At 34.7% G+C, this 27,081-nt stretch overlaps 2 protein-coding genes across 2 annotated transcripts in view; one reads left to right on the forward strand and one right to left on the reverse strand.

Moving 5' to 3' along the window:
* Window positions 1-6,174, forward strand: part of SPATA1 (spermatogenesis associated 1) — a 34,948-nt gene extending 28,774 nt beyond the window's left edge. Inside the window, 4 exon segments of the mRNA XM_058538395.1 lie at window positions 1,415-1,593; window positions 3,814-3,912; window positions 6,036-6,091; window positions 6,093-6,174. Of these exon segments, the coding sequence (XP_058394378.1) occupies window positions 1,415-1,593; window positions 3,814-3,912; window positions 6,036-6,091; window positions 6,093-6,123 (365 nt within the window). The 3' untranslated portion in view covers window positions 6,124-6,174.
* Window positions 6,175-8,057: 1,883 nt separating this feature from the next.
* Window positions 8,058-26,325, reverse strand: CTBS (chitobiase). The gene is made up of 7 exons (XM_058538396.1): window positions 26,149-26,325; window positions 23,099-23,237; window positions 22,383-22,591; window positions 13,756-13,924; window positions 11,975-12,072; window positions 11,315-11,470; window positions 8,058-8,249 (listed from the first exon to the last, which is right to left on the reverse strand). Exons 1-7 carry the CDS (start codon window positions 26,323-26,325, stop codon window positions 8,058-8,060), a joined length of 1,140 nt encoding a protein of 379 aa, XP_058394379.1.
* Between the last annotated feature and the right edge of the window lie 756 nt (window positions 26,326-27,081).

Consider the following 27,081-nt stretch of genomic DNA (forward strand, 5'->3'; position numbering starts at 1 on the left):
AGAGACAATAAATAAATAAGACAATATCAGTTACTGATTAGAGCTGAGAAGTCAATTTAAAAGAGCGGAACAAAGAGTGATGGGGCAGGAGAGATACTTTGAGGAGAGATACTTTCAAGGAAGGCATCTCTGAGGAGATATCATTAAGATTTGATTAATAAGGAGGCAGGCACGTGAAGAGAGAGGGGAAAAACAGTCCAAACAGAAGGAACACTAAATGTCAGGTGCAGAGATAGGAATGAGCTTGTGCCATTAAGGACCTGAAATAAGGCCAGTGTGGCTAGAGCATGAGAAATAAGGACGAATGTAGAGGGAGATGAAACCAAAAGGTCAGCAAGGGACAGGCAGGCCAATTCCAGGAGTGTGGATTTTATTCTAAGTAAGGTGGAAGCCACTGGAGGATTTTTAAGCTAGGGATTTACATGATTTTTAAAATATTTTAGGAAGAGCAGAATAACTGCTGTACGGTATAGCACATGGAGGGGCAAGCATGGAAGCAGAGAAAGATAATGCAACTTTCAAAAGATGCTGGTGGGTTGACTAGGGATGTAGCATTGAAGAAGGTGGGATGTGCCCGATGCAGGACGTATTTTGGCAGTAGTACCTGTAAAACTTGCTGAGGGATTGGATATAGGGCATGAGGGAAATAAATAGCTAAAATCTTAATATAAAGTTCCATATTGTTATATAATTTTAATCAAATCACCTTATAATATAGAATTTTTAAATTTGGGGGTTACCTTTCTTTGATATTCTAAAAAAAATTAACAAGGGCATATTCTGGTAGATTAGCATATAGTTTGTGTTCCTGTTAAGTTTATATTTAGAATCTAATTGGTGTCAAAATGATTCCCTAAACTGGCAGTGTTTAATTTCTACTTTTCTCAACCAAGGGTCTCAGGTTTAAGAAATTCTACCCTATAGAAGTTTTGGGATATATTTGGAATAATTTTGATAAATGATGAGTCAGAATCAGCTGATTTCACAAGACATAAATCATTTTAGGGGCTGATAAAATAAGGAAAATCTGGAAAAATTATATTATGCCTTTTTCTTTGATAGTTTTAATTATATAAATAATGAATTCAAATCATTATGGAAAAAAGTAATCAAAATAAAAAATATACACATTTTGCTTTAGGTAGTATTTTTAGTAAAGAATTTTTAGAAATAACTACAAGCTTAAAGAAGAACTTGGTTGTGGTTCCTGGATTTACCACTATTTGACTATATTTGTAGGCAAGTCTTTTCATTGTTCAATAAACATTTCACTCCTAGCTGTAATTTCCTCAGCATGTGAAGAAGGAAGAGGAGAGGAGGAGAAGGGTTTAAATTAACTCTACAGTCCTTTCCAGGTTGAAAAGTTTAAGCTGTTAGTCAGACTCAAAATATATAGGCTTTGCTCTTTTTGTAGCCTGTGATGGTTGGAAGAAAAAGTACTTTGAGTCAAAGAAAGTTACAGCATCGTTGGAGGAGGTTTTAACAAAACTTAGAGAAGATTTGGAACTGTACTATAAAAAATTGCTCATGCAACTTGAAGCCAGGGAGATCAAAATGAGACCAAAGAATCTGGCAAACATCACAGACTCTAAGGTACTACTAAATGTGTTGACATTCTATTAGAGAAGTTCTATTCAAAATATATGCTTTATATTTGTTAGTATTATCATATGTGGGATGCTTTGGGCTACAGGTAACAAAACCTTGACTTAAACTGGCTTAAACAATAAGAAAATTCATGATTTCATGTAACGGGTGCTGAGGAGATATAATCAGCAGCTTAATGATATCTTTAAGGGCTAAGGTGCTTCTGATATTTTCTCCCCATTATTTTCAGGGTTGGCTTCACTTTAAGACTGCTTTTCCTCATGGTAGCAATAAAGTTACCAAAGGCAAGTAGGGCTATATGCCTCCAAAACAGTAGAGAACCTCTCCTAGGTGCATGGAATATATAAAACTTTCCTTTAGCATGGTGGGAGATCAAGCAGGCCTATCCTGGATTGCTAATAGTTACCAGGGAATGCTGTGTGCTGATTTAGACTAATTAGGATCTACCTCTGTACCTGCGGATTGGGTCAATTTCCCTGATTCTATGGGAAAGAGATGAATACCTGATGAAGATGACAGGGGACTAACAGTGTTCACTATATTCCTTTTTTTTTTTGTAGTTGGGTGGGGTAGGTAATAACACCCATGAATCTAAAGGTATTGATATTCTAAAGAAGTTATTAAATTATGTTAAATTTTGGGGCTAACTGGGTGGGATAGTGGTTAAGTTTGTGTGCTCTGCTTCGGCGGCCTGGGGTTTGCCAGATTCGGATCCCAGGCACAAACCTAGATACCACTCATCAAGCCATGCTATGGCAGCATCCCACATACAAAATAGAAAAAGATTGGTACAGATGTTAGCTTAGCGACAATCTTCCTCAAGCAAAAAGAGGAAGATTGGCAAGAGATATTAACTCAGGGCCAATCTTCCTCACCAAAAAAAAAATTATGTTAAATTTTGATCAACTCATTTTTTTCTTGAGATAGTCTTGAATCTTGACAGATCAGAGATATGAAGTTTATTTTTTAATTGAGTAATTTCACCATATAATTAAACAACCAACAAATTCTAGAGGCCAGTTATCAGTTTAATTTTTGTTGGCTGATCCCACTTATCCAAAAAAGATTTTATAAATATGTTAATTATGATTAAGAGTAGGGATTTAACTTTAGACATGATGAAATATTAAAAGTTTACTATTTTATTTTTTCCCAGTTTTATTGAGATATAATTGACATGTAACATTATGTTAGTTTAAGGTATAGAACATAATGATTTAATATATGTATCTATTGTGAAATTATTACCATAATAAGTTTAGTTAACATCCATCACCTTACATAGTTACAATTTTTTTTCTTATGATGAGAACTTTTAAGATCTACGCTCAGCAACTTTCAACTATACAATATAGTATTGTTAACTATAGTTACCATGCTATACATCACATCCCCAGAACTTATTTATCTTATAACTACAAGTTTGTACCCTTTAACCACCTTCACCCATTTCCCTCACCCCCACCCCCTACTTCTGGCAACCACCAATCCATTCTCTGTTTCTATGAGTAAAAGTTTACCATTTTAGATAAATTTAATGTAAAATCCAAATAGGCTCAAGTAATGGTTTGTCCATATCAGCTGATACTTTTTTTTAGCATAGCTGATACTTTTTATCTTACTGGTTAAGTTCAATATACGATGTTTTTCCCACAAAGGTGGCTTAAAATTTTAAATAATTTCTTTGTTGACCATTATACCTCATATGCTTTTCTGAACAAAAGTAACCAAAAATCTTCTCATATTACATAGGTTTTCTTGTATTAAATAGGTTTTCTTATATGAAATATAGTATTTCATTACTAAATATTTTAAAGTAATTCTAATCTGTCTCAGCTAATAAAGCATTATGCCAATTTTTAAAGCCTTGCTAGTATCTTAAACCTAGCATATTCCTTTCATAGTAATAGTTGTTGGCTTTTATGGTGCTAATTTAATGGTAACATTTACAAATATCTATTTATTTTTATAATGCATGAATAATGGTAGTAGAATAGAAGAGAAAGTGGTCTCTAAAATATAAGAAATCAACAATCAATAGTAATTTACTCCAAAGCAATAAGTTTATTTTATGGAATAGGTTATTTTCATGATTTGCTTTTTTAATATTTGTTATCACATCATAGCTTATGTTTGCAAGGCAGTTAAAAATAAAAATGAATAGATGTTATACTAAATAAAGATGTCTTTATATATCTCAAACAGAATTACCTTATAATCCAGATCACTGAGGTACAGCATGCAATTGACCAACTTAAGAGAAAATTGGATACTGACAAAATGAAACTCATAATAGATGTTAAGGTAATTTGCATTTCTCCTAATCAGATTATAACATTTATCTTGAAATAAAATATTTTGGTGTTTGAACTTTGGGTGTTCATAGCATAAGAGTAGTAAGGATTGACTGTCTTAAAATTGTTACCTTGACAACAAAGAGCATGAGTGAAAAAAATGCAAGAATATTCACTAAATCATATAAAAAGGTGCATAACAAGGCCAAAGTAAAATTTCACTAAGGATTAACGGAAAAAGACCCTGTGAATAGGTAGTTTCAATAAAATATTTTGAAAGAAGTAATTTTCATATATTAGAATAATTTTCATATATTAGAATCATTCATAAATAAGTCTAACAAACCACTGAGCTCTCTGAGTTCCCGTTTAATTTTTTTTTTCCGTCTCTTGGGTAATTATCTCATTCTCTCTGGTTATTTTCATATATATATAATTATATGAATGCTTTCAACTCACCTCAGAAATAGCTTTATGACATAGAATAATGACCCTTTTCTAGAATCGGCACTGTCCTATAGAACTTTCTGAGATGATGGAAATTTTCCATACCTGCACTGTCCGATATGGTAGCCACTAGCCACATAAGGACATTCAGCACTTTAAATGTAGCTTGTTGTATGACTGAGAAATTGAATTCTAAACTTTATTTAATTTTAGTTAATTTAAATTCAAATAGCTATATGTGGCAAGTGGCTACTGTATTGGTCAGCACAGTTCTAGATTCTTTTCACTGGCAGCGTTCTCAAGGCTAAGCCCTGCCTTAACACTGAGAAGCTCAAACTTAAAATACAGAAAAGGCAAAGGACAATTTTTAACAAAATATGAGTTATGCACTCAAAAAAAGAATTTGTTCAATGAATGAAAACTCAATGTATTCAAAAAATGGCTCAGAGAAGCCAATGCGGAAACTTGTACACTTAAGAAGAGTTGAGCGGTTAGAAGGGAGCAATAAAAATGCCCCCAGAGCTTTCAGTTATGACTCTCTCAGTGCTCTTTTTCCCTGGAAAGCATGCACATTAGATCTTACAATCTTTGTATTTTTTAACCTTATAAATATCACTTATCAATGGTTTGAACCCAAATTAGAATTATTAGTGCAAAAACAGGAAAGACAAATAGAAAAAAGAGAACCAAGTTTTCAGCTTACAGACTAAGGGAAAAAATTCCTACATTTAACCACAGTGCCTAATTGGCACATAGTTGGACATTCTTAAGTATTGGACATTCTTAAGTATTTATTATTGACTTCTGAATTATTTGCTCAAAACTACCTATAAAATTCAGAACTTAGGGGCAGAAAACCTAGCCTGAGTCTGTTGCAACTATATCCAAGATAGTATCGTATAAACAGTATGTCTTAAAGTTAAATGAGCTGTCAGCTGGTGATCCTGTTAAAATTAGCAGGATCTGACTCAGGAGGTCTGGAGTGAAGCCTGAGATTTATTCGTTCCTTACAAGCTCCCAGGTGATGCTAATGCTGCTGTTCCACAGACAATACTTGGAATAGCAGGGCCTCTGGTACCACATGGGTTTAAGTTTGAATTCTGGCTGTGCCACTTACTAGTTTTATACCTTGACTAAGTTACTTAACTTCTAGGCATCTCACTTTCCTCCACTGTAAAATGGAGAGAAATAATAGTATCTGCCTCAATAAGATTTTTGAAAGAATCAAAGGAGTTAACACTTCTGAGTGCTTGCCACAGAATGAACACAATTATATTTCTAAAGTACCTATTTAGTTTCTAAGGGCTAAGAATTAAGGTTTTTTGTAATTTTGTTTTTGTTTTTTTTTACTGTTTTCTTTACACATTGAGAACAACAGATTTTGAAGCTTGAGCAAAAGATAAAATTCTTTCTCACTCTAGTTTTTCAGAACAGTTTAATTTTATTATGCCTGTATACTAATAAACGAAATTATTTGATAGCCTATCTAGCAGTTAATAAGCATGCTTGTTCAACAAGACTTATGACCTATGCATTTACCATGGGGACACAGTGGGAGTAAAAGCATTGAAGGCAAACGAGAGAAGACAGTTAAAGCAGTTACAAAAACCCTTATTTATATGATAATTACATAATTTTAGAAGGGTAAGATGAAAGTTCATTTCTGAAAGGTAATTCTTTTTATAGATGAGAAAACAAGCAGTTTCAGATTTACGCACATTGAAAGCTGAACTGGCACAGAAGAAAATTAATGCATCTTTACAATCTCAATTAAGTATGTTAATTTAAAACTTTTATTTGTGAAAAAATATAAATATTTATTTAAACAGGTTTGTTTAATCATTGTTCTCCTTGGCAATATTTTAAATAAATCGTAAGTTTTATGTTTTTTCACTTTTCATGTGGATATTACAGGGTGTTGCAGGAAATATTATATGTAAAAAAGCAAAATCGTGGCTATTTGGTTACTTTTGAAGGTTTCAAGTATATCACGTATTTTAAAGTACTATATTTTATAATTTTCATTTTTAAATACTCTTAAGTTTAATAGCTAATAGGACTATAAAATCAAAAGTCATATATTTTAGTAAATATGAATTGATTTCATGTAAATAGAGACGATATAATGTTTATTGTATTTTAATTAAAAGTAATCTGGAAATATAAAAGAACAAGGATATTGAACTTGCATCCAGAGATAAAATAGAAGTTAGTATCTAAAAATTTAATTTTTTAAAATTTATTTTAGAAATACAAAGACAATAGTAATTCAGCAAATACTATGGAAAATGGTTGGTTTTGCTCTGCCATAAAGAATTGTGTATGTAGGAAATGAAATAACCTGATGACTGAATCATCATTTATTCCAATTTGGAGGGAGGAAAATGTGCAGGGAAGGCAGGATTTATGTTTAATCTAAGTATTTATAGGAATCAATATAAGTGCAACACAATGTTCTTAATTGCCTTGAAAAGAGAACAGAGACCTCTGTACATTTAGAAAAGTTCTTTGCACAAAATTTCTCTTTGAGGAAAAGAAAATAGTTAAGAAACCAATGTCTTTAGATAAAAGCAAAATGCAGAAAAATATAGAAAAAGAAAAAATTTAACCATGAAAAGAAAACTAGTCAAGAAATAAATTATAGATGTCCATAAATGAAGGAATATTAATAATTGGAAGGGTAAATGACAATGAATAGAATCAGTTTCAACACCAAGTTTTTCCTAAAAATTTCAGATATAACCTCCTAAAAAATAATTTTGTTGAAAAATATTAGGTAGCTCTAACCTACTCAAAATATTACTAAGTTATCTTCTTGTATTTTGTGAGTATTTTAATCCTTCACTTCCTTCTTTTTCTCTGGAGCCTTTTTTTGTGTGTGTGTGTGAGGAGATCAGCCCTGTGCTAACATCTGCCAATCCTCCTCTTTTTTTGCTGAGGAAGACTGGCCCTGGGCTAACATCTGTGCCCATCTTCCTCTACTTTATATGGGACGCCGCCACAGCATGGCTTGCCAAGCAGTGCATCTGTGTGTGCCTGGGATCCGAACCGGTGAACCCGGGGCTGCTGCAGCGGAGCGCGCGCACTTAACTGCTTGCACCACCGGGCAGACCCCTCTCTGGAGGCTTAAATGAGTTAAATTCAAGTGCCTCAGAGAGCATGAGTACTATATGGAGTCAGGAAGCAGAAAAATTATTTGCATCAGTTTGATGAACCTAAAGAGGAGACACTAAATTGCAGATTTTAAATTTAGCTTTATTGAACAAAAAATACAGAGCAAACTGCTTCTCAAAGACTAGGTTTTTAAAAATCTATCCCAAGCAAACAATTTCCACTTCAAATTATACATATTTTAAAAATTAGCATTGATTTGTAAGCATATATTTTAACATTATGAGGGAAAATTTAGCACAATAAAATTCTGAAGGCAATTATTCCTGATTACAGTATTAAACATCTTACAGAGGAATATTTAATATAGTAAGTTGACTTCTTTCTTATCTTTCTTACCTTTATGTTTCTAGACACTGAAGATACATGTGTATTTTTCAAATTCAAAGCATTTCTTGATCTGTTTTGAGTATACTAATAACCAAAATGTATAGCAACATGACAAAAATGTATACATTTTCTATGTCTTCAAGAAACTAGATTTATACAGATCATTTTTGTAAATCTTAGTAGTTTGACAAAAGACGCTCATCTCTGTCACAGTTTTGGTTTTAAGGCTTTCCACATGTCTTCAGTTTGCTGTTTGGCTATAGGGTCTGCAGAGTAGTCAAGACAGTTTGCATTCCACATGCCAATGCCGAGTAAGCCATGGCTTCGTATATATGCTGCCTTTAAGGAAATGCTCTCAGGGTTGTCAAACCACACTTGATGAATACGGCCATCAGAATCCTATACAAATACATCAAAATAGAAATTTAAAGTATTCAGTACAATAACAGGGAAAAAAGCTTCTTAAATCCAATGATTCAAAAAGGATATAATGAAATAATAAAAATTTTAGGGCACAGTACTTTCCAGCTCTGATTCTATGGTTCTGTATATGATACTTTCTAGATATCATTGCTTGTGGCACTTTTACAACAACAAGAGATTACACAAATGAACCTCCTAATAGAGTCTATTTAAAGTCCTTCTCATGCCCTAAGATTCCTTCCTTGCTCTGATCTGATGATTATCAACCAAAATGTACATCTGAATCACTTGTGGGGCTTTTTAAAATACCTGGGACCCATACCATATGAAACCTACTGGATCAAAATCTTCCAGACCTGGTGCTAGGACAAATATTTATTTGTTTATTTTCCATTTTAACGTTCCATTCAGTAATTCTGATATGATCCAAGGTTAAGGAGGATCATTGCTCTGGTCCTCTAAAACCAGCTTATACACTTTTTTGTATTCCCTACAGTCCCTGGAAATGTGCCTAGTTAGGAGCTCAGCAGATGATTTTGTTTATGATGAATCAGCCAAATCAAAAGGTAATGGCAATGGATGAGGAAAATATCTCCTTTTCTAGGTCTTATAGAATTGATTCTAAGAGCCTGTCAGATCTGGACTCTATGGGTGACTTACGCACACACCTGATTAAGAACCATAAACTAGAAAATGGTCTTATGCTCATTTTCCACCCTGTAAGTCCTTCTCCCCAGCAACACCTGCCTCTATGTAGTACTAACACAGTCTCTCTTAGAAGGTATATAAGCTACTGGATAAGGGATAAAGAAAGGAGGAAAAGGGCAGATCTAGGCAACAGGGGAAAAGAAGGGGAAAAAGATATGAGGTAAAAACAGAATGACATGATTAAAAATAATTTAATGATTTTTATATACATCTGGGAAACTTGAAATTCTCAATGAATGCCAGTAACATTTTTATTTATGGTAGCACCACTGGAATTAGAATAGTCTCCTAAGATGACTACTTTGAAGGACAGTAGTCACTTAGTAAATGAATAAGCTGTGGCATATTTAAGTATAGTACACTCATTACATACAAACATATCTCATACTGTATCTTCTATTCCGTTCTTTAAAATCTTTAGAACTAGAAAAGCCATGCATGCTCTAGTAACAATTGTGATTCACTATTAAGAGGCAACTTGCAAAACCTGTTCCTAAATATAGCAAGATTTATATTTGAAGATTCAGGGGCAAACCCAAAGACATATACCTTTAAATTTTGCCATCATTCTAGCTAGTACTTTGAGCCTTTTTGATACTGTTAAGAAATTTCAAATGCCTCAGAACAGTGAAAGATCAAAGGATGAAACTGAGTATATGTAAGCTTGATATATGCTTGATCAAGGCACACATGCCTTCAAGAATATCAAGTATAAGATGAAGCTGCTGTTGCTGAGAGATCATAAGAAGGCCAAATGAGTCTCTTCAATCACAACAGAAACTTGATTTTGGTTGCTACAGAATTTTACAAGGAACAAAAGAGAAGAACAAAATAGTTATAACTAGATTGATGTCTAAAGTGCCATTAAACAAATGGCCTTCAAGGCTCATCAAAATGTTTCCTGAATTCTATAACCTTAGAGAATGTGTCTTCTTATTCATTAAGGAAAAAATAAGTCAAAGATTACAAAAAAACAGTACCTCATAATGTAAACTATTATTCTATAGTATATATTTCTAAATTATGTATAATTGGTTACATTACTTTTATGAAACTGATATCCATGAAACACTGTTTCCCCTGCATGTTTCTAAGAGTGCTGTGAAACAGGGTTCTATGTTAAACAATTAAATGGCTTTATGTACTGCCACACTTCTCAAATCCTTTAATATAATGTTGTACATTGTAACATTATAAATCTCTAAGAGGGACATACAGTATGCAGTGTTTTCCAAATATATTTGGCCATGGCACATGTGTGTGTATTTGTGTGTGTGTGTGTGTCTGTGATATTAACAGTTCCCAGAACAGAGTTCTATGAATACTGTTTGGCAAAGACAGGATTACAATATACCTTAGTTTAATTTATAGGTATATATTTTAGATTCTAAAGTTTAGAAATCTCTACACTAAAGCTTTCTAAATAATTGATATACGGGCCTGTACACGTATATCAATTATAATTTATTAAATATGTATGTTTGCAGTCATTTTTTATAAATGAGTATTATCAGACCATTAGTAAGGAATATAAATTCTTGCTGAAATTAACTTACATCATTATCATTTTAGGGCTCCTTTTACAGTAACATAATCCAAAGTAAATTCAAAGATCGTTTGTAATTACATTTTTGAGGTTTAAAAAAGTTTTTATTATGCTAAAGGTAAATTATGAAAAATATAACTTTCCTTTGCCTCTTTGGTATGGTAATTTCTATTTATCAAACACTGCCTGACAGAATTACTAATCATTTACTCTGTTTCTTCAAGTTTCTGTTTGTAATAGTTTTCTGTCTCTAACTTTTAACATTTTTTATAATTTGTTTGTCTAATATCACATAGTTTGACTGAATTGTGAAACCTGAAATGATACCATTTTGCATTGTAAAGTCCATGATAACGCATCGCCTGTTCTCAGCCTCATTCCTCCCTGTATAAGAGCCTCATCAGAATCTTTAGGCTACTTTGAAATGGAGGCTTTCAGTGCTGGTAACCTATTTTGGCCCAAAGCCCTTTCAAAAGCCATAGTCATCATACATAATTGTCAACTATTAAGGAAATCCTGTTTGTGATATGCATGTTTCGATAACATCATCTAAAATGACAAGTGGCCCATGCGGAGCAGTTCCACTATTAGCATAACTTGAATTGCACACCAGGGAAGTAAAGTTCCTGATTACACAGATTGAAAGACAAGTTTACTAATGTAAACAGCAGTCTGTATGTTGTACCCTAAAGGAAAACTAATAGAAATTCTTAATATCAAATATGTAATTATGAAAATATGCAATTATGAAAACTAATAAATGTTCATAACTTGTGAAAAGTCTTACTTTATAGTTATAGTAAGGAGACTTCTGATCTTTATTCCACTGGATTCCAGAAAGAGACCTATTTACTTGCTTCATAATAATTTTATAGGGCACTTGATGCGTGGAAACACCACGACAAGGTGGAGAACGGGTTGTTGCAGTGGCACAAACGTGATCCTAGAAATGCAAAAAGGTTCTTGTTATAGATTATCAATTAAGCAAATCTTAAGATCCAAATCAGAAAACATAATTAAAAACTATTTATTAGAAATAAAATATATACTATAAATAGATAACCTGACTATATAGAATAAAAGTTAAATTTTATTATTAAATGGAAATATATGACATTCAGAAACATTCATGGGATTAAATAATTAAAAATAAACTACTTCTTAGTTTCAAACTATATTTCAGAAATTCTAAATAAAGTTTATATATTCTATATATATAGAAGTTTATAAATTCTAAGTAAAGATGATAAATATAAAATAAAAATATAAAGTTTAAAACAAATAAATATAAATAAAAATGTATATTTAATATATTTAGATATTATATCTTTATTATATTAATATATATTTAATATATAAAATATTTATAAAAATATAAATAAAATAAAGACTCTAAAAAATATAGTAGAAAGAGAAAAACATTACATAAGAAATGATCTGTTCTTACCTCTGAAAGACTCAGGCAGGTATAATCATAACCATACCAGGGAAGACCCATTACAAGTTTCTTAGGGTTAACGCCCCTCTTGATGAAGTCATCGTATCCTAATCAAATAGGGACAGAAAAAGCATATTTTTTCCTCTTCATATTTCTACTGATGTGTTCATATAAGCTATGCTACCACTCAGAATCTAAGTTTGTAAAACCAGGTACATTTATGCAAAATACTAATACAGTGTTTCTCTGATATGATGTTATAAAAGTGTCATCCCTTAAGAACTATAAATTCTGTATCACTTTCTAAACCATTTCTTTTTGAATAATAGAAAACATTCAAAACAATTAAGATCAAATTGAAGCAAAAAATTCACAAAATTTAATTCCAGGAAAAATGATATATTTCAGGAAAGCATGCTAATTGTGTCTATTAACTGCTAAGACATTATATAATTGATATTCTAGATTCTAAAGTTTCAAAAAACGTTCTATAAGTCTTAAACTTTCTGGCAGAAATGGTCTCAGAATTTCTTATACAAAGTACAAGTGTTCCATGTTTTACAAATATCCTGTATGAATTACAGCTGGCGATAAGAAATGTCCCCCCGCTCTTAGTCTATAGTCGATAATCTGTAGTTCTAGGAAACAAAGAGAAAAATGAACAAATTCCTGGTACTGTCAATCCCTGTTTTGCCCAATGCTGCAAATTATGTTTTCCCACCAAGAGATGTTCCAAGATTATCTACAATGTTGAATTAAGTAAGTATGCTGCTTTTAAGAGCCTTTAAAGTTATTGTGTACTGTTGAATATCTAAGAAAGGGGTGGGATATGCATCATTTCCCAAACATATTTGATGATGAATCTTTTATTGATAGGACACAATTATCATCTCTTCGATGAAACAGAGTTTGGAAACACTGGATTATATACTTTGTAATATTACAGAATTAAATTATTTTTCATATTTTAAATAGTATATGCTTACGATTAGACTATTCCATACAAACAATTAGGATATGTTAAAATGAGGCCAGATTCTAAGGTTTTATCTCTATATGAAAAAGAAAAGATATTTTTATTTATTAATCAATCAACAATTAAATCAATGCCAACTATCCCAGAAAATTTCAGTTGAGTCCAAAAGATAGCAAGCAATCTTTTGTTCAGTTGGCTGATGGGATACAAACCAATCTAAACATTGGAAAGGATAATGCAAAGCCACATCATATGAATGACAGATCAGAAGTAGTCTTAATTCTAATAGGGATATAATTTTTAATACAGCATGGGTGCTAATATTAAATGCCAAATAAAATAAAGCCAGTCCTATCAACCGTGCATAGTAGGTACTCACATCAGAACTATCTTTGCTATTAAGTTATTTAATATTGGTTATTTCAACAAACATATCCTGTCAAATTCTAGATAAGCAAATATCTTCTTCGTGTAATTTCGTGACAAGTATGTTGACTTGAAGTTAGAACACCTGCTTGAGTCCCAACATATAATACTTAATAGCTGAGCAACCATGAGACCTTAACTCCCTTCATCTCATCTATAATAGAGGGTTAATAATAATACATCTAACCCACAAGATTTTTAGAACTAAGTGAAAACTTAAAAACGTGTTGTAAACTTTAAAGGTCTCCAAATTAAGTGATTTTTATATGTTTCAAGAAAGCTTTACAAATGGAAAAGTATACAAATGATTAGAAATACTAAAGAATATCTTAATGTTAGAGGTTCTGGAATTAATATCACCAATAAGTGATCACTTGTGGATTCTTACCAGTTAATGTCATATCATAGGGAGCATTGGCTGCTGCAATACATTCTGACCAGACTGGATTGTGTTCATCATAAGACATCACAAAGACGAAGTCACAAGCATCTGCAATTCCAGTATAATTATAGCACCTGTCTGTGTACCTTGGAGACCAATTTACATCAAAGGTTACCTGTGGAAAAACACATACTTTTTTATGTAACATGATCAAATATGCATATTACGTCAGATGTTTTGTTGATTATATATTCTCTTGCCTCATACTACCTAAGAAAAAAGAACTGCTTACATATATAAACGTGGAGTTTGACGTGTATAGAACTAGAACAGTTCTAAGAAATATATTTTTGCCTACATAGACTGACCCAGACATATATTTGGACAATGTTTTTGACATATATTTGGACCCAGACATGTCTGGACATATACAAAGTCCAGGAGCAGGGCACTGTGTAGAAGTTTTAAACACAAATGTCTTGAGAGGCTAGACTGGTAACTCAACAAATTGAAAGAAACAGGTGTAATGACAATAGGGTGTGGTGGGGCCCCTAAGCAACTGGAGAGGAAAAGCACACTAAAAGAACTCAAATACAGAAGTTTTAAAAATATTATGCAGGCTAAATAGGTCATCTCTGGCACAAGCTGACTGGCCTGTGGTGGGAGTTTGAGCCCCTGATTTACAATTACGTTACGTGTAGGTTTAGTCCAATATAACAATTAAAGGATAGTGGTGGTTTATGGCTACAGGTACACATTAATCAACTCAAAGTGTTGAATAAATCACTTAAATGATTTTATTTTATGGAAATATTCAAATAAAACTTGAGTGATAAATTATCTTCATTTTAAATAATGAGCCAGTCTTCGACAAGGATGAATCTCTTTAAAATATTTATTGCCTTAACCAGATAATAATTAGCCTTATTTTACATGTGTGCAAATGTTCTAAAGCTTCATTGAAAGTTGGTTTTTTTTCTTCATTAAGCGCTCAATAAATACGTTGAGTAATTATTACAAAAAACTGAGATACTTTCATTAAAATTTTTACATTTTGGCCCAGTTCATTCTACTATAACTCTTTTTAGGACTTTCTCAAAGTTCTCTCTATAATTCTCTGAGTATTAGCACTAAGGGAAGCTCTGCTTTACAAGTACAAGCTTTCCTCAATAGCTCTCCAGCAAAATAGGTTATAAAGTGAAATTTTTACATATTGGATCCTCTATCCTATTACAAAATGGGAGGTATATCATAGTAACAGAGAAAATAAATTATTACCTCCAAGCAGGTAAATTTCAAATCCATTTTGTAAGTCTTTACCTCTCTCCTGAGCATTAAGAGTATTTTCACCTGGATTTCCTATCATAGTTAATCTCATATTTTTGAGAGGGCAGTATTAGTATATTAGACAAGAAATCAAAAGACTTTGGCTCTAGTCTTGGCCCTGTTATAACTAGGTCTATGTCACTTAAAACATCTGAATCTTTTTTCCTACCTGTAAAAAATGAGAGTGTAGAAAAAACTCTTCAAGAGCATATCTACCTTTAATTCTATGACCACAATTCTGTAAACTTAAATTATCATCTTTTCCCCAAAGCTCATTTCTCCTTCCAGACTCTATTTAGCCATTTTCTTTCTGGCCACCTGTTTAAGAACCTTTGGGCCACTTTCTCACTCTTCTTCTCTCACACCACATAACTAATCTCACATTTTCCTTTGGGTGGCCTCTCACAATTGTTCTGCCCCTTCCTTTCCATTAATTAATTAATTCAATAAATGTTTATTGAATACTTCCTGAGGGTTACATCATCATCCCAATCCAAATCATAAATCCCAAGTTACTAGATTATCGGATTAGTCCTCACTGGTCTCCCTTTCTCCTCCAGACTATTTTACATACTGCTATAGAATAATCTTCCCCCAACACTTTCTACACATGTAACACACCACATACAGAATGAAATGCGTACTCTTCAGTCTAGCATTCTGGATCTTCCACAATCTGGCCTATTTCAGCAAGTGTAGCTCCCACTAACTTACCTAACATGAACTTGACATAGGTAGCCCAAATTGTTCTACTCATCCCTCAAACTTGGAAATAGATATTCCTACTGCAAAGTGTTTGCTCAATCTCTTCCTCCTTGCCTTTTCATTATAGCTTCAGCAGGACTAGCAAATATGTTGTTTCCCACACACCAATTTAACCTATTAATAACAGCAATCTAGAGAATGAAGGAAAAGTTTCTGAGACCAAAATTTGTGAAGAGAGGAGTATGATGACCTGAATATCAGATATTTGCTGTTCTTGGAAAAGCTGAATTCCACATTGACGGTCTTCCCTACTTGCATAAAGTTGAAGAGATGTCAATCCCGATATCATTTATATTTATATAAATCCTTATTTATATTTTTACAATGATTCTCAAATTCATGTTGACCAACTGTACCAGAATCACCTAGAGCACTTGGTAAAAATACAGTTCCTAGGCTCTATCCCAGACCTACTGAATCAATCTCTGGGGATATTTTTAACAAGCACTCCCAGGTGATTCTGAGAGAGGTTAGAGCCACTGGTTTATACTACTTATATACTACTCACATATACTATTTACATGTACCACTTATAATATGTATATGTTTACAGCTTTATATATATGTATTTATATTTCCTACTTAACTAGATTTTAAATTTTGAAAGTGATCATTCATTCACTCAGTAAACAATTTTTTTTTTTTGAGGAAGATTTGCCCTGAGCTAACATCTGTTGCCAATCTTCCTTTTTGTTGCTTGAGGAAGATTCACCCTGAGCTAACATCTGTGCAAATCTTCCTCTGTTTTGTATGTGGGCCACTGCCACAGCATGGCCACTGACCAGCAGTGTAGGTCCACGCCTGGGAACCAAACCTGGGCCGCTGAAGTGGAGCACGCCGAACTTAACCACTAGGCAACCAGGGCTGCCCAACAATTTTTAAACGTTGTGTTATACATCAAGGAGTTGGTTTCCGCCTTCAAAAAACTCACTGTCTAGTCTAGTAGTTCTCTTTTATTCCCAGCTTTATTGAGGTATAATTGACAATTAAAATTGTAATATATTTAAAGTGTACAACATGATGATTTGATATGCATATATATTGTGAAAGGATTACCATCATTGAGTTAATTAACACATTCACCACCTCACCTATGTACTTCTTTTTTTGTTATAACAGTTAAGTTTTACTCTCAGCAAATTTCAATTATATAATACGGTATTATCAACTATAGTCACCATATTATACAGTAATCTTCAGACCTTATTTATCTTCTAACTGAAAGTTTACACCCTTTTACCAGCCTCTGCCTATCTCCCCCATCCCCCAGCCTCTGGCAATCACCTACTCTTTATTTCTATGAGTTCAATATTTTTTTTTAAGATTCCATACATAAGTGATAGCATTCAGTGTCTGTCTTTGTCTGGCTTATTTCATTGAGCATAATGCCCTCTAAGTCACCCATGTAGTCACAAATGGCAGGATTTCCTTCTTTTTTTAATTTCTTTTTTAAGGCTAATAATATTCCAGTGTATATATAGACCACATTTTCTTTATCCATTCATCCATCAACAGGCACTTCGGTTGTTTCCATACCTTTGCTATTGTGAATAATGCTGCAGTAAACATGAAAATACAGATATCTCTTCAAGATAAGTGATTTTGTTTCCTTTGGATATATATCCAAAAGTGGGATTGCTGAATCATATATTAGTTCTATTTTTAATTTCTTGAGGAACTGATTTCCATAGTGGCTGTACCAGTTTACATTCCTACCAACAGTGTGCAAGGGTTCCTTTTTTCCACGTCCTTGCCAGCATTTGTTATCTCTTGTCTTTTTGATAATAGACATCCTAACAGATATGAGATGATATCTCATTTATTTGCATTTCCCTGATGTTTAGTGATGTTGAACACCTTTTTATGTGCCTATTGGCCACTTGTATGTCTTCTTTGGAAAAATGTCTATTCAGGTCCTTTGCCCATTTTTTTTTTTTTTTTTTTATAATTTTATTTATTTATTTTTCCCCCAAAGCCCCAGTAGATAGTTGTATGTCATAGTTGCACAACCTTCTAGTTGCTGTATGTGGGACGCAGCCTCAGCATGGCGAGAGAAGCAGAGCGTCCGTGCGCTCCCGGGATCTGAACCTGGGCCGCCAGCAGTGGAGCGCGCGCACTTAACCGCTAAGCCACAGGGCCGGCCCCCTTTGCCCATTTTTTTAACTGGGTTATTATTATTTTTTTTTTTTTGCTATTGAGTTGTATTGAGTTCCTTGTATATTTTGGATATTAACGCCTTATCAGATATGTGGTTTGCAAATATTTTCTCCCATTCCATAGGTTGCCTTTTCATTTTGTTGATGCTTTCCATTGCTGTGCAGAAGCTTTTTAGTTTGACGTAGTCGCACTTATTTACTTTTGCTTCTGTTGCCTTTGCTTTTGGTGTCAAATCCAAGAAAATCATTGCCAAGACCAAAGTCAAGGAGCTTATTCCCTATGTTTTCTCCTAGGAGTTTTATTGTTTCAGTTCTTACATTCAAGTCTTTAATACACTTCGAGTTGATTTTTGTGTATGGTGTAAGATGGAGTCCAGTTTCATTTTTTTGTGTGTGGCAATCCTGTTTGCCCAACACCATTCATTGAAGAGACAGTCTTTTTCCCATTGCATATTCTTTGCTCCTTTGTCATAAATTAATTGACCATATATGCATGGGTTTATTTCTGGACTCTTTTTTTCTGTTTCATTGATCTATGAGTCTGTTTTTATGCTAATACCATACTGTTATTATTATTATTATAGCTTTGTAATGTAGTTTTAATTCAGGAAGTATGATACCTCCAGGTTTGTTCTTTCTCAAGATTGCTTATATTATTGAGGTTTTTTATGGTTCCTTATGAATTATAGGATTTTTTTTCTATTCTTGTGAAAAATGCCATTGGAATTTTGATAAGGATTATGCATTGGCTACTATAAGCATTTTAACAATATTAATTTTTCCAATCCATGAACATGGAATATCTTTCCATTTATTTGTATCTTCCTCAATTTCTTCATCAATTTTTTATACAGTTATGCGTCACTTAATGACCAGGACATGTTCTGAGAAATGCATCATTAGGCAATTTCATCATTGTATGAACATCATAGAATATACTTACAGAAACGTAGATGGTATAGCATACTACACACCTAGGTTACATGATACTAACCTTATGGGACCACAGTTGTATATGCAGTCCATCATTGACCGAAACATCATTATGCGGCACATTTCTGTAGTTTTCAGTGTACAGATCTTTCACCTCCTTGGTTAATTTTTTTTTTTATATCTTTAATTTTTATTTATTTAATTTCCCCCCAAATCCCCAGCAGATAGTTGTATGTCATAGCTGCACATCCTTCTAGTTGCTGTATGTGGGACGTGGCCTCAGCATGGCCGGAGAAGCAGTGCATCGGTGTGCGCCTGGGATCCGAACCCGGGCCGCCAGCAGTGGAGCGCGTGCACTTAACCGCTAAGCCACGGGGCCGGCCCCTCCTTTATTCCTAAGCATTTTTTGTTTTTGATGCTATTGTAAATGAGATTTTTTTCTTAATTTCTCTTTCTGATAGTTCCTTGTTAGTGTATAGAAATACAACTGACTTTTTATTGATTTTGTATCCTACAACTTTACCAAATTTGTTTATTGGTTCTAATAGTTTTTTGGTGGAGTCTTTAGGGCTTTTCTATATATAAAATCATGTCATCTGCAAACAGAGAAAATTTTACTTCTTCCTTTCCAATCTGGTGACTTTTATTAATTTTTCTTGCCTAATTGCTCTGGCTAGGACTTTCAGTACTATGTTGAATAAAAGTGGCGAGAGTAGGAATCCCTGTGTTGTTCCTGATCTGAGAGAAAGCTTTCAACCTTTCACTGTTGAGTATGATGTTAGCTGATATTTTGGTTTTCATATATGGCCTGTATTATGTGGAAGCACATTCCTTCTATACCCACTTTGTTGAGATTTTTTATAATAAATGGATGTTGAACTTTGTCAAATGCTTTTTCTGCATCAGTTAAGATGATTGTTTGACTTTTATCCTTCATTTTGTTAATGTGGTGTGTCACATTGATTTACATATGTTAAACCATCCCTGCATCGCTGGAATAAATCCCACTTGATGATGGTGTATGATCCTTTTAATGTACTGTTGTGTTTGGTTTGCTAATATTTTCTTGAGGATTTTTGCATCTATGTTCATTAGGGATATTGGCCAGTAATTTTCTTTTCCTATAGTGTCCTTATCAAGCTTTGCTAGCAGGATAATGCCTCATAAAATGATTTTGGAAGTGTTTCCTCCTCTTCTGTTTTTTGGAAGAGTTTGAGAAGAATTGGTAGTCATTATTCTTTAAATGTTTGGTAGGATTCACCAGTGAAGCCATCTCGTTCTGGGCTTTTCTTTCTTGGGAGGTTTTTGATTAATAATTCAATCTACTTACTAGTAATCAATCTCTTCAGAATTTCTATTTCCTCATGATTTAGTCTTGGTAGGTTGTATGTTTCTAGGAATTTATCCATTTCTTCTAGGTTATCTAATTTGTTGGTGTATAATTGTTCATAGTAGTTTCTTATGATCCTTTGTATTTTTGTGTTATCAGTTGTAATGTCTCTTCTTTCATTTCTGATTTAATTCATCTTCTCTTTTTTTTGGTGAGTCTTTGTCAATTTTGTTTATCTTTTCAAAGAACCAGCTCTTAATTTTATTGACCTTTTCTATTGTCTTTTTAGTCTCTATTTCACTTAATTCCACTCTGCTCTTTGTTATTTCCTTCTCTAACTTTGGGCTTCATTTGTTCTTCTTTTTCTAGTTCCTTGAGGTGTGAAGTTTGGTTGTTTGAGATCTTTTTTTTTTTTTTTTTAATGTGAGCGTTTATCGCTATAAACTTCCCTCTTAGAACTGCTTTTGCTGCATCCCATAAGTTTTAGTATGTTTGTTTCTCTTTTCATTTGTCTTAAGATATTTTTTTATTTCCACTTTAATTTCCTCTTTGACCCATTGGTTGTTCAGTAGCATGCTGTTTAATCTCCACATATTTGTGAATTTCCAGTTTTCTTCTTGTAACTGATTTCTAGTTTCATACCATTGTGGTCAGAAAAAATGCTTGATATGATTTCAGTCTTCTTAAATTTATTAAGACTTGTTTTGTGGCCTAACATATGATCTATCCTAGAAAATGTTTCATGTACACTTGAGAAGAATGTGTATTCTGCTGCTGTTGGATAGAATGTTCTGTGTATATCTATTAGGTCCCTTTGGTCTAATGTATAGTTTCCTTACTGATGTTTCTCTATTGATCATCTGTCTGGATGATCTAGCCCTTGCTGAAAGTGGAGTATTGAAGTCCCCTACTTTATTGTATTGCTGTCTATCTCTCCCTTTGGATATATAAGTGTTTGCTTAATATATTTGGTTGTTCTGATGTGACGTGCATAACTATTTACAATTGTTATATCCTCTTGCTGAACTGACCCCTTTATCATTATATAATGACCTTCTTTGTCTCTTGTTACAGGTTTTGGCTTAAAGTCTATTTTGGCTGATATAAGTATAGCTACCCCTACTTTCTTTTGGTTTCCATTTGCATGGAATATGTTTTTCTACGGCAAGAGTGTGTCTCAGTCTTTCCTACCCATTTGTATGTGGTTATTTTCTCAGTCACCCTATGTGTAGGAGTCACTCAGCTAGTTTCTGAATTTCTCTCACAGGAAATTGCTCCATGTGTAGCTGTACATTCCATGCATCCATGGGAGGAACCTCCTATGTCTCCATTTGGTCCAGAATCTCCTAGCCTAGTATTTCTTAACCGTAATCACCTATGAAACTTTTTAAAAATATGGATTCTGGGCTTATCCAAAACCTTCTGAATAATGATCTGTAGAAGTGGGTTCCAGTGTGTATGTGTGTATGTTTACTTTTTTTAAGACCCTTGGTTATCTTGATATGTGGCCAGGTTTGAGAATCACTGATCTGGGGCCACATTATCCTATGTTACTCATACATTGCCTGGCAAGATGCCTTGTGCTATGTGTGATCTTCTGCTCTAATCATGCTCATTATGGCAGTGGGGAAGTACATTGCCTTTTGTCATAGCTCTGATAAGTTCTATGGAGTTAGCCCTTTGAGACTTATTGGGCCTTGGGTGCTCTACAAGTAATTCAGAGTCTATGAAGCGAGACACTTCCCCAGAACGACCTCTACTCTTAGGCAAGAGCTGTTTCTGCCCTGCACTAGTGAAAGCAGGGCCTAGACAGCTAAGCCCTTCCTGATTCTTGCTGATCCCATTGCCTATCTAATATTTTTAACCCTGCCACAAGCCAAGTAGGTAGGGCAATCCCAGTATTGTATTTTGATGTGAATAGAGAACAGATTTAGCACCTCAAAATTCCCTAAAACTTCTCTAATAAGAACTCAAATATTCCAGAAATTCTTTTTAGGACATATGTGCTGAAATTCTTTCCTACTCCACTCCTATAAAATTGAGATTCAATTAGTCATACTTTCATGAATATATTTTGATAGGGAAAATAAGGGGTTTCAAAAAAATAAGAAATAAATTTTTACCTGTGATCCCTCAATTTCACGATGGAAAGCATCTGTGGTTTCTTTGACTAAAGCAGTTAATGCATCATATGCAGGTGATGAACAACTAAGTTCTTGCTCTATGTCTAAATTAATTCCATCCATATGTTGTGCTTTGGCCAACTGAACTTGTTGAGCTATCCAGGATGCTCTAAAATTAGGATCCATGATAGACTTTAAGGATACATCTCCTGTGGAAGAAATATACATCTTTTGTGCATATATGCTTTTCACAGTTTAGTGACATTTTCTTCACACACCCATTTCAAAGAGATCAAAATATCTTTAAAACATCTCGTTCTTTTGGAATACTAAGCCCCTAATTTAAGTTTTCCAAATGGATAAATAATATACTAAAATAATAGAAAGTCATTACTCATTAATCTCCAAAATAACTATTATAAATAATTAGTAAAATCCTTCTCAAATTAGAAGCATAAATTGTGAACTATGACTAGTTAAAGGTCATCATGCTAATTAGGAGTCACATTTTGCTCAAAACCATACAGTGGCTTATTTAATTCTTTTAAAATATCTGTATCTATGAAATGAATTAAATAGTATATAAGATTAATTTTAGGATGCTAAAAAATATATCAGATAAACATGAAAGGGGATTTTTTTGAAAGTCAGGATAGCAAACTATGCAAGTAAACTTACCAATTGGCTGGACACATCTGGTAAAAACTATAACTCACCTTTTAGCACTACTCTGGCTCCTTTTGAATGAGCATAGCACATAAGTTCTGAGTCATATGCTCCAAAAAGTACAATAGTTGTAATCTGTGACCAGTCGTAAGATTTCCAAGTTTTCTCTCCAACATGAAACACAAAGACCTGCCAGAACAACAGGGATAAGCACCATCACTTAAAGCTAGAATATCATGCTGACCACTCAAAATGACATTAAACACCAACCACATGCCAGGCACTAGTAGGCACTGAGAGTACAACAATGAATAAGACATAACGGTCCCAGTATAATTGGTGACAAAGAAATTAGCCAGGCCTGGGAAGCAGGGAAGGGTAGGCTAGGAAGAAATAGTGGCAAGTGCCAACGCCTGTAGGCAGAGAGAGCATGGTGGTTGTCTAATTAAATATTGAGTATGGCTGGTGCCTAGAACTTGGAGGGGGACAGTAGTGAAGAACCAAGAGAGTGGTAGGCAGGATTCAATCATGAAAGGCCTTGTAAGCCCTCTTGAGAAATTAGTACTTCATCTTGAGGGAAAAAGATTTAAAAGGAGAAGGTATGAATTTTAGGTATGCATTTATGTATGCATTTTAGAAAAATCCCTTCAGCTGAAGTCGGAAATGGATTAAAGAAAGGCTAAAACTGGAGGCAGAGAATATCTAATAGGAAAGCTGTTGGAAGAATCCAGGCAAGAAATGATGGTGACCTCAACTAAAGTTGTGGAGCAGCAGAGATAAGTGAGATAAATGAACAGATCTGGAAGATGCTAAGCAGGCAAATTAACAGGACTTCATGACTGACTGTATGAGTAAGGTAAGTGACAGGGAGGAGGTTGGTAATACTCAAGTTTCTGGCTGCTGCAGATGGAGCCATAGATACTGTATTTACTGTGAATGATTTTTGGTGAAGCTGACTTCTTAGAATAGTAATAGTACTCAAGTTAAATTCTAAGGCAGCTGATGTTATGTTTCTTCAGTATTTCCCCCCACAGATAATTCTAGAAGCACAGAAGTCTCACTGATCATTTTTATTTTATTCCAAATAAGGTGTCAATTCATTGATTCAGCAAATATTTATTGAATTTCCAATAAGGTATAGGTATAAGGAGGGTATATTTCTAGGCATTAGTGACAAAGAAGTTAAAAAGAGAGACCAACCAGGTCCATTAGTTACTTAATTACAATAGCGTTAAGGTGGGAATGCAGGGGGAGGGGGCCATAACAGCATATAAAGGGGATCTGCTACCTGGTAGGGCAGGAAAACTTCCCCTGAGGACTACACACTTTTAGGGGAGGACTAAAATCTGAGGAATGACCTGGACAGAATAGCAAAGGGGTACTCATGGACAAAAAAGATCATTCTCAGCAGAGGGAACAAAAAAGGGCAAAAGTTTCAATACCTCAGGAAAATTGTGAATTTCTGGAACCAAAAGAATGTGGCTGGAGCACAGAAATCCTGAAAGTACATGGAATCAAATAAAACTAGTAAGGTAGGTGGTGGCAAGATCAAGTAAAGCTTTGTAGACCACCAAGGATTTTGTATTTTATCCTGGAATCAATGGGAAGCCATTAGAGGGTTTTAGGCATAAGATTTGCATGAAAAAATAAGAGAGAGAAAGCGAGCGAGAGATATCACTGAACCACTGTGGGGAGAATGGATGCGAGGGGGGCTGTGGCAGGATGGTTACCGGTGGTGGGGAGAGCTAACTATAAAAGTTAAACCAGACATTCCTTAATTTTCTCAATCTCCTTTTCTTTTTTTTTTTTACTTTGCAGAATTTACACATAACTCATTTTTCTGCTAAGCAATTGCCCACTGAAATAATAAAAATTACAGAATGTGAAATTGAATAGCTCATTATTTTTAGACTCATATTAATATTACAAACCTTATCCCCTATTTTAATTCTGATAATTAAAATGGAATTTGTTTAAAAAAATACTGAGAGTTGTGATATAATGGAAATCCTAAAAAATAGCTGGATGGATCTATTGAAAATAAAAAGGAAAAAAGCAATGTAGTCTAGTCTTTGTGTTTGAAAATATAGAAAAGGTCAATAGAGAAAAAGACCATTTACCATGAATACACAAATGAACAAAATTTTGTTTCTTTGCATAATTGGTTTTCCAAATGCCCACAAACGCTGCCTAACCCACTAAGAGGTATCAGGCACTACAGTAAGTCTTTCAGATGTTAGTTGGGCTTCCAAACTAGGCAGGTTCTCCATAAACACTTTCACCACTTTTATTTCTTCTTCTAAGCAATGTGCATGTACCTTTTCATTGGCATTTAAATGCCCCTGCCTCAAACTTAATCTGCTAGAACTGGCAGTTGCCCCTATCTTTACAAAAGAATTGCAGTTTGGACCCTAAGCCTTTCCACCTTTCTGATGTAGTCCGAGTCCTGCTGCAGTCATCAAACTCCAGGCAGCCAGGTGGTTTTAATATTGCCTGAGAAAGAGTGTTTGATTAAAGTCGCCAAGGTCTTATAAATCGTTAGGTGGGTAGAAGGAAAATTTACTGAAAGACCTATTTTTACCACCCTTCTTGGGTGGTTTTGAGGTGCCTAAAGGAAAGGGCTGGTAGATATAGAAGAGAAAAGGTAAGCAAAATGTGCTGCCTTCCAATGTACTGTTGGAGTGCTGAGAGTCTTTCAAATAAAATCCTCATTCCCTTGGAAAACAGTGGGTCTTGCTACTTAGGGAATATCTCACTATCCTACCTCCTTGCTTCTACACCTGGAGCCCAGAGTGCCACCGGAGAGGCACGGCAGGGTAATGAAAGCAGCTTGACTTTGGAGTCAGATCTGGGTTTGAATACTTGTCTAGCTCTTCCAGGCAGGCACTTACTGTGAGACCTGGGAGAAGTTGCTCAACCTCTCTGAGTGCGAGGAGTTTCCTCATCTATAAAATGAAGGAGATCCATAAAAGTAAGGCCCTCAGCGAGTGTTCAAAGTAGGTTTTGGCACTCACGTCACCTCTCTTTAGGACTTAGTTCTACTCTAACTTCTCTTGGGCCTTGAGGACTAGACCCGGAGGGGCAGGGGAGAGGCACTGACCTCGAAGTCCGGGTGGTGGCTGATCGGGCGGCACAGCGCTGGATCCTGGCAGGGGCAGTTGGCCCCAGCCCAGACTGGCAGTGCCAGCAGCAGCGGCAGCAGCAGTGGAACGAGCCCGGGGACACTGCGCAGCGGGCGGGCGAGAAGGCGCTGGCTTCCAAGCGGTGGCAGGGCCATGCCAGCAGGTCACTGGGTGCTAGGAGCGGTTCCTCTGGCTGGACAGGGCGAGCTGGTGCTCCCCAGGCAGGCAAGGGAGGGGCTGGGCAGTCTCCAAGGCTTGGGGTGTGGGGCCTGGATGAAGGAGACAGGCTCTGGTGAACATCTACCCCAGCGAGCCAGCGCCTCCCGCACCCAGCAGAATGGTTGACTCAATCAAGTAGATGTCATCTGTACCATTTATACTTTGGCTTTGTGTAATAGTTGTTTGTGTACTCCTTGTGGGTCTGAAATTGGAAGGAGCCCTAAAAATGGAGAAGTAGTGTGTCTTAGAAGAGATGATTGAGCAACATGGTTGGAATGGGCAAAAGATTTGGATATCCCTTCTGAATTAAGATGGCAGTTTTTGAATATAAGTATCTAATTCCCCTTCCTCCTATACTTAAAGGCCTTGTTTAAAGCCCACAAGGACCCAAAGATGACAGCAACAAAATTTTGGAGCTCGAAAGCACGAGCAGTGGGGAAAGCTGAGAAACAACCCAATTTAAACCATAGAATCCTCAAACGTTTTGTCAATGCAAATAATCATTAATCAATCTATAAATCAAAATTGGGCTGAGTTTATTAAGTGAGCCAGTTTTGAGAACTATATAGAAACTGTACCCCACACCCACAAGGTTAAAGTAAGAAACAAATTAACCAAAGTTTCTGAGCTTGTCTTGCAAAGTAACAAGGCCACTGCAGATAAGGAAATAACTTGCTGACAACCCCTTCGGC

Source organism: Diceros bicornis, chromosome 4 (genome assembly GCF_020826845.1).
Source record: "Diceros bicornis minor isolate mBicDic1 chromosome 4, mDicBic1.mat.cur, whole genome shotgun sequence".
Classification (NCBI taxonomy): domain Eukaryota; kingdom Metazoa; phylum Chordata; class Mammalia; order Perissodactyla; family Rhinocerotidae; genus Diceros; species Diceros bicornis.

What these genes read in the sequence shown, in the direction of transcription:
- CTBS (XM_058538396.1), bottom strand. Translation starts at nt 26,325, where the DNA reads ATGGCCCTGCCACCGCTTGGAAGCCAGCGCCTTCTCGCCCGCCCGCTG. An exon ending in GCCACCACCCGGACTTCGAG is followed by an intron (nt 23,238 to 26,148) that starts GTCAGTGCCTCT and finishes TTGTTCTGGCAG; the next exon opens with GTCTTTGTGTTTCATGTTGG. An exon ending in GTGAAATTGAGGGATCACAG is followed by an intron (nt 13,925 to 22,382) that starts GTAAAAATTTAT and finishes GTTTTTCCACAG; the next exon opens with GTAACCTTTGATGTAAATTG.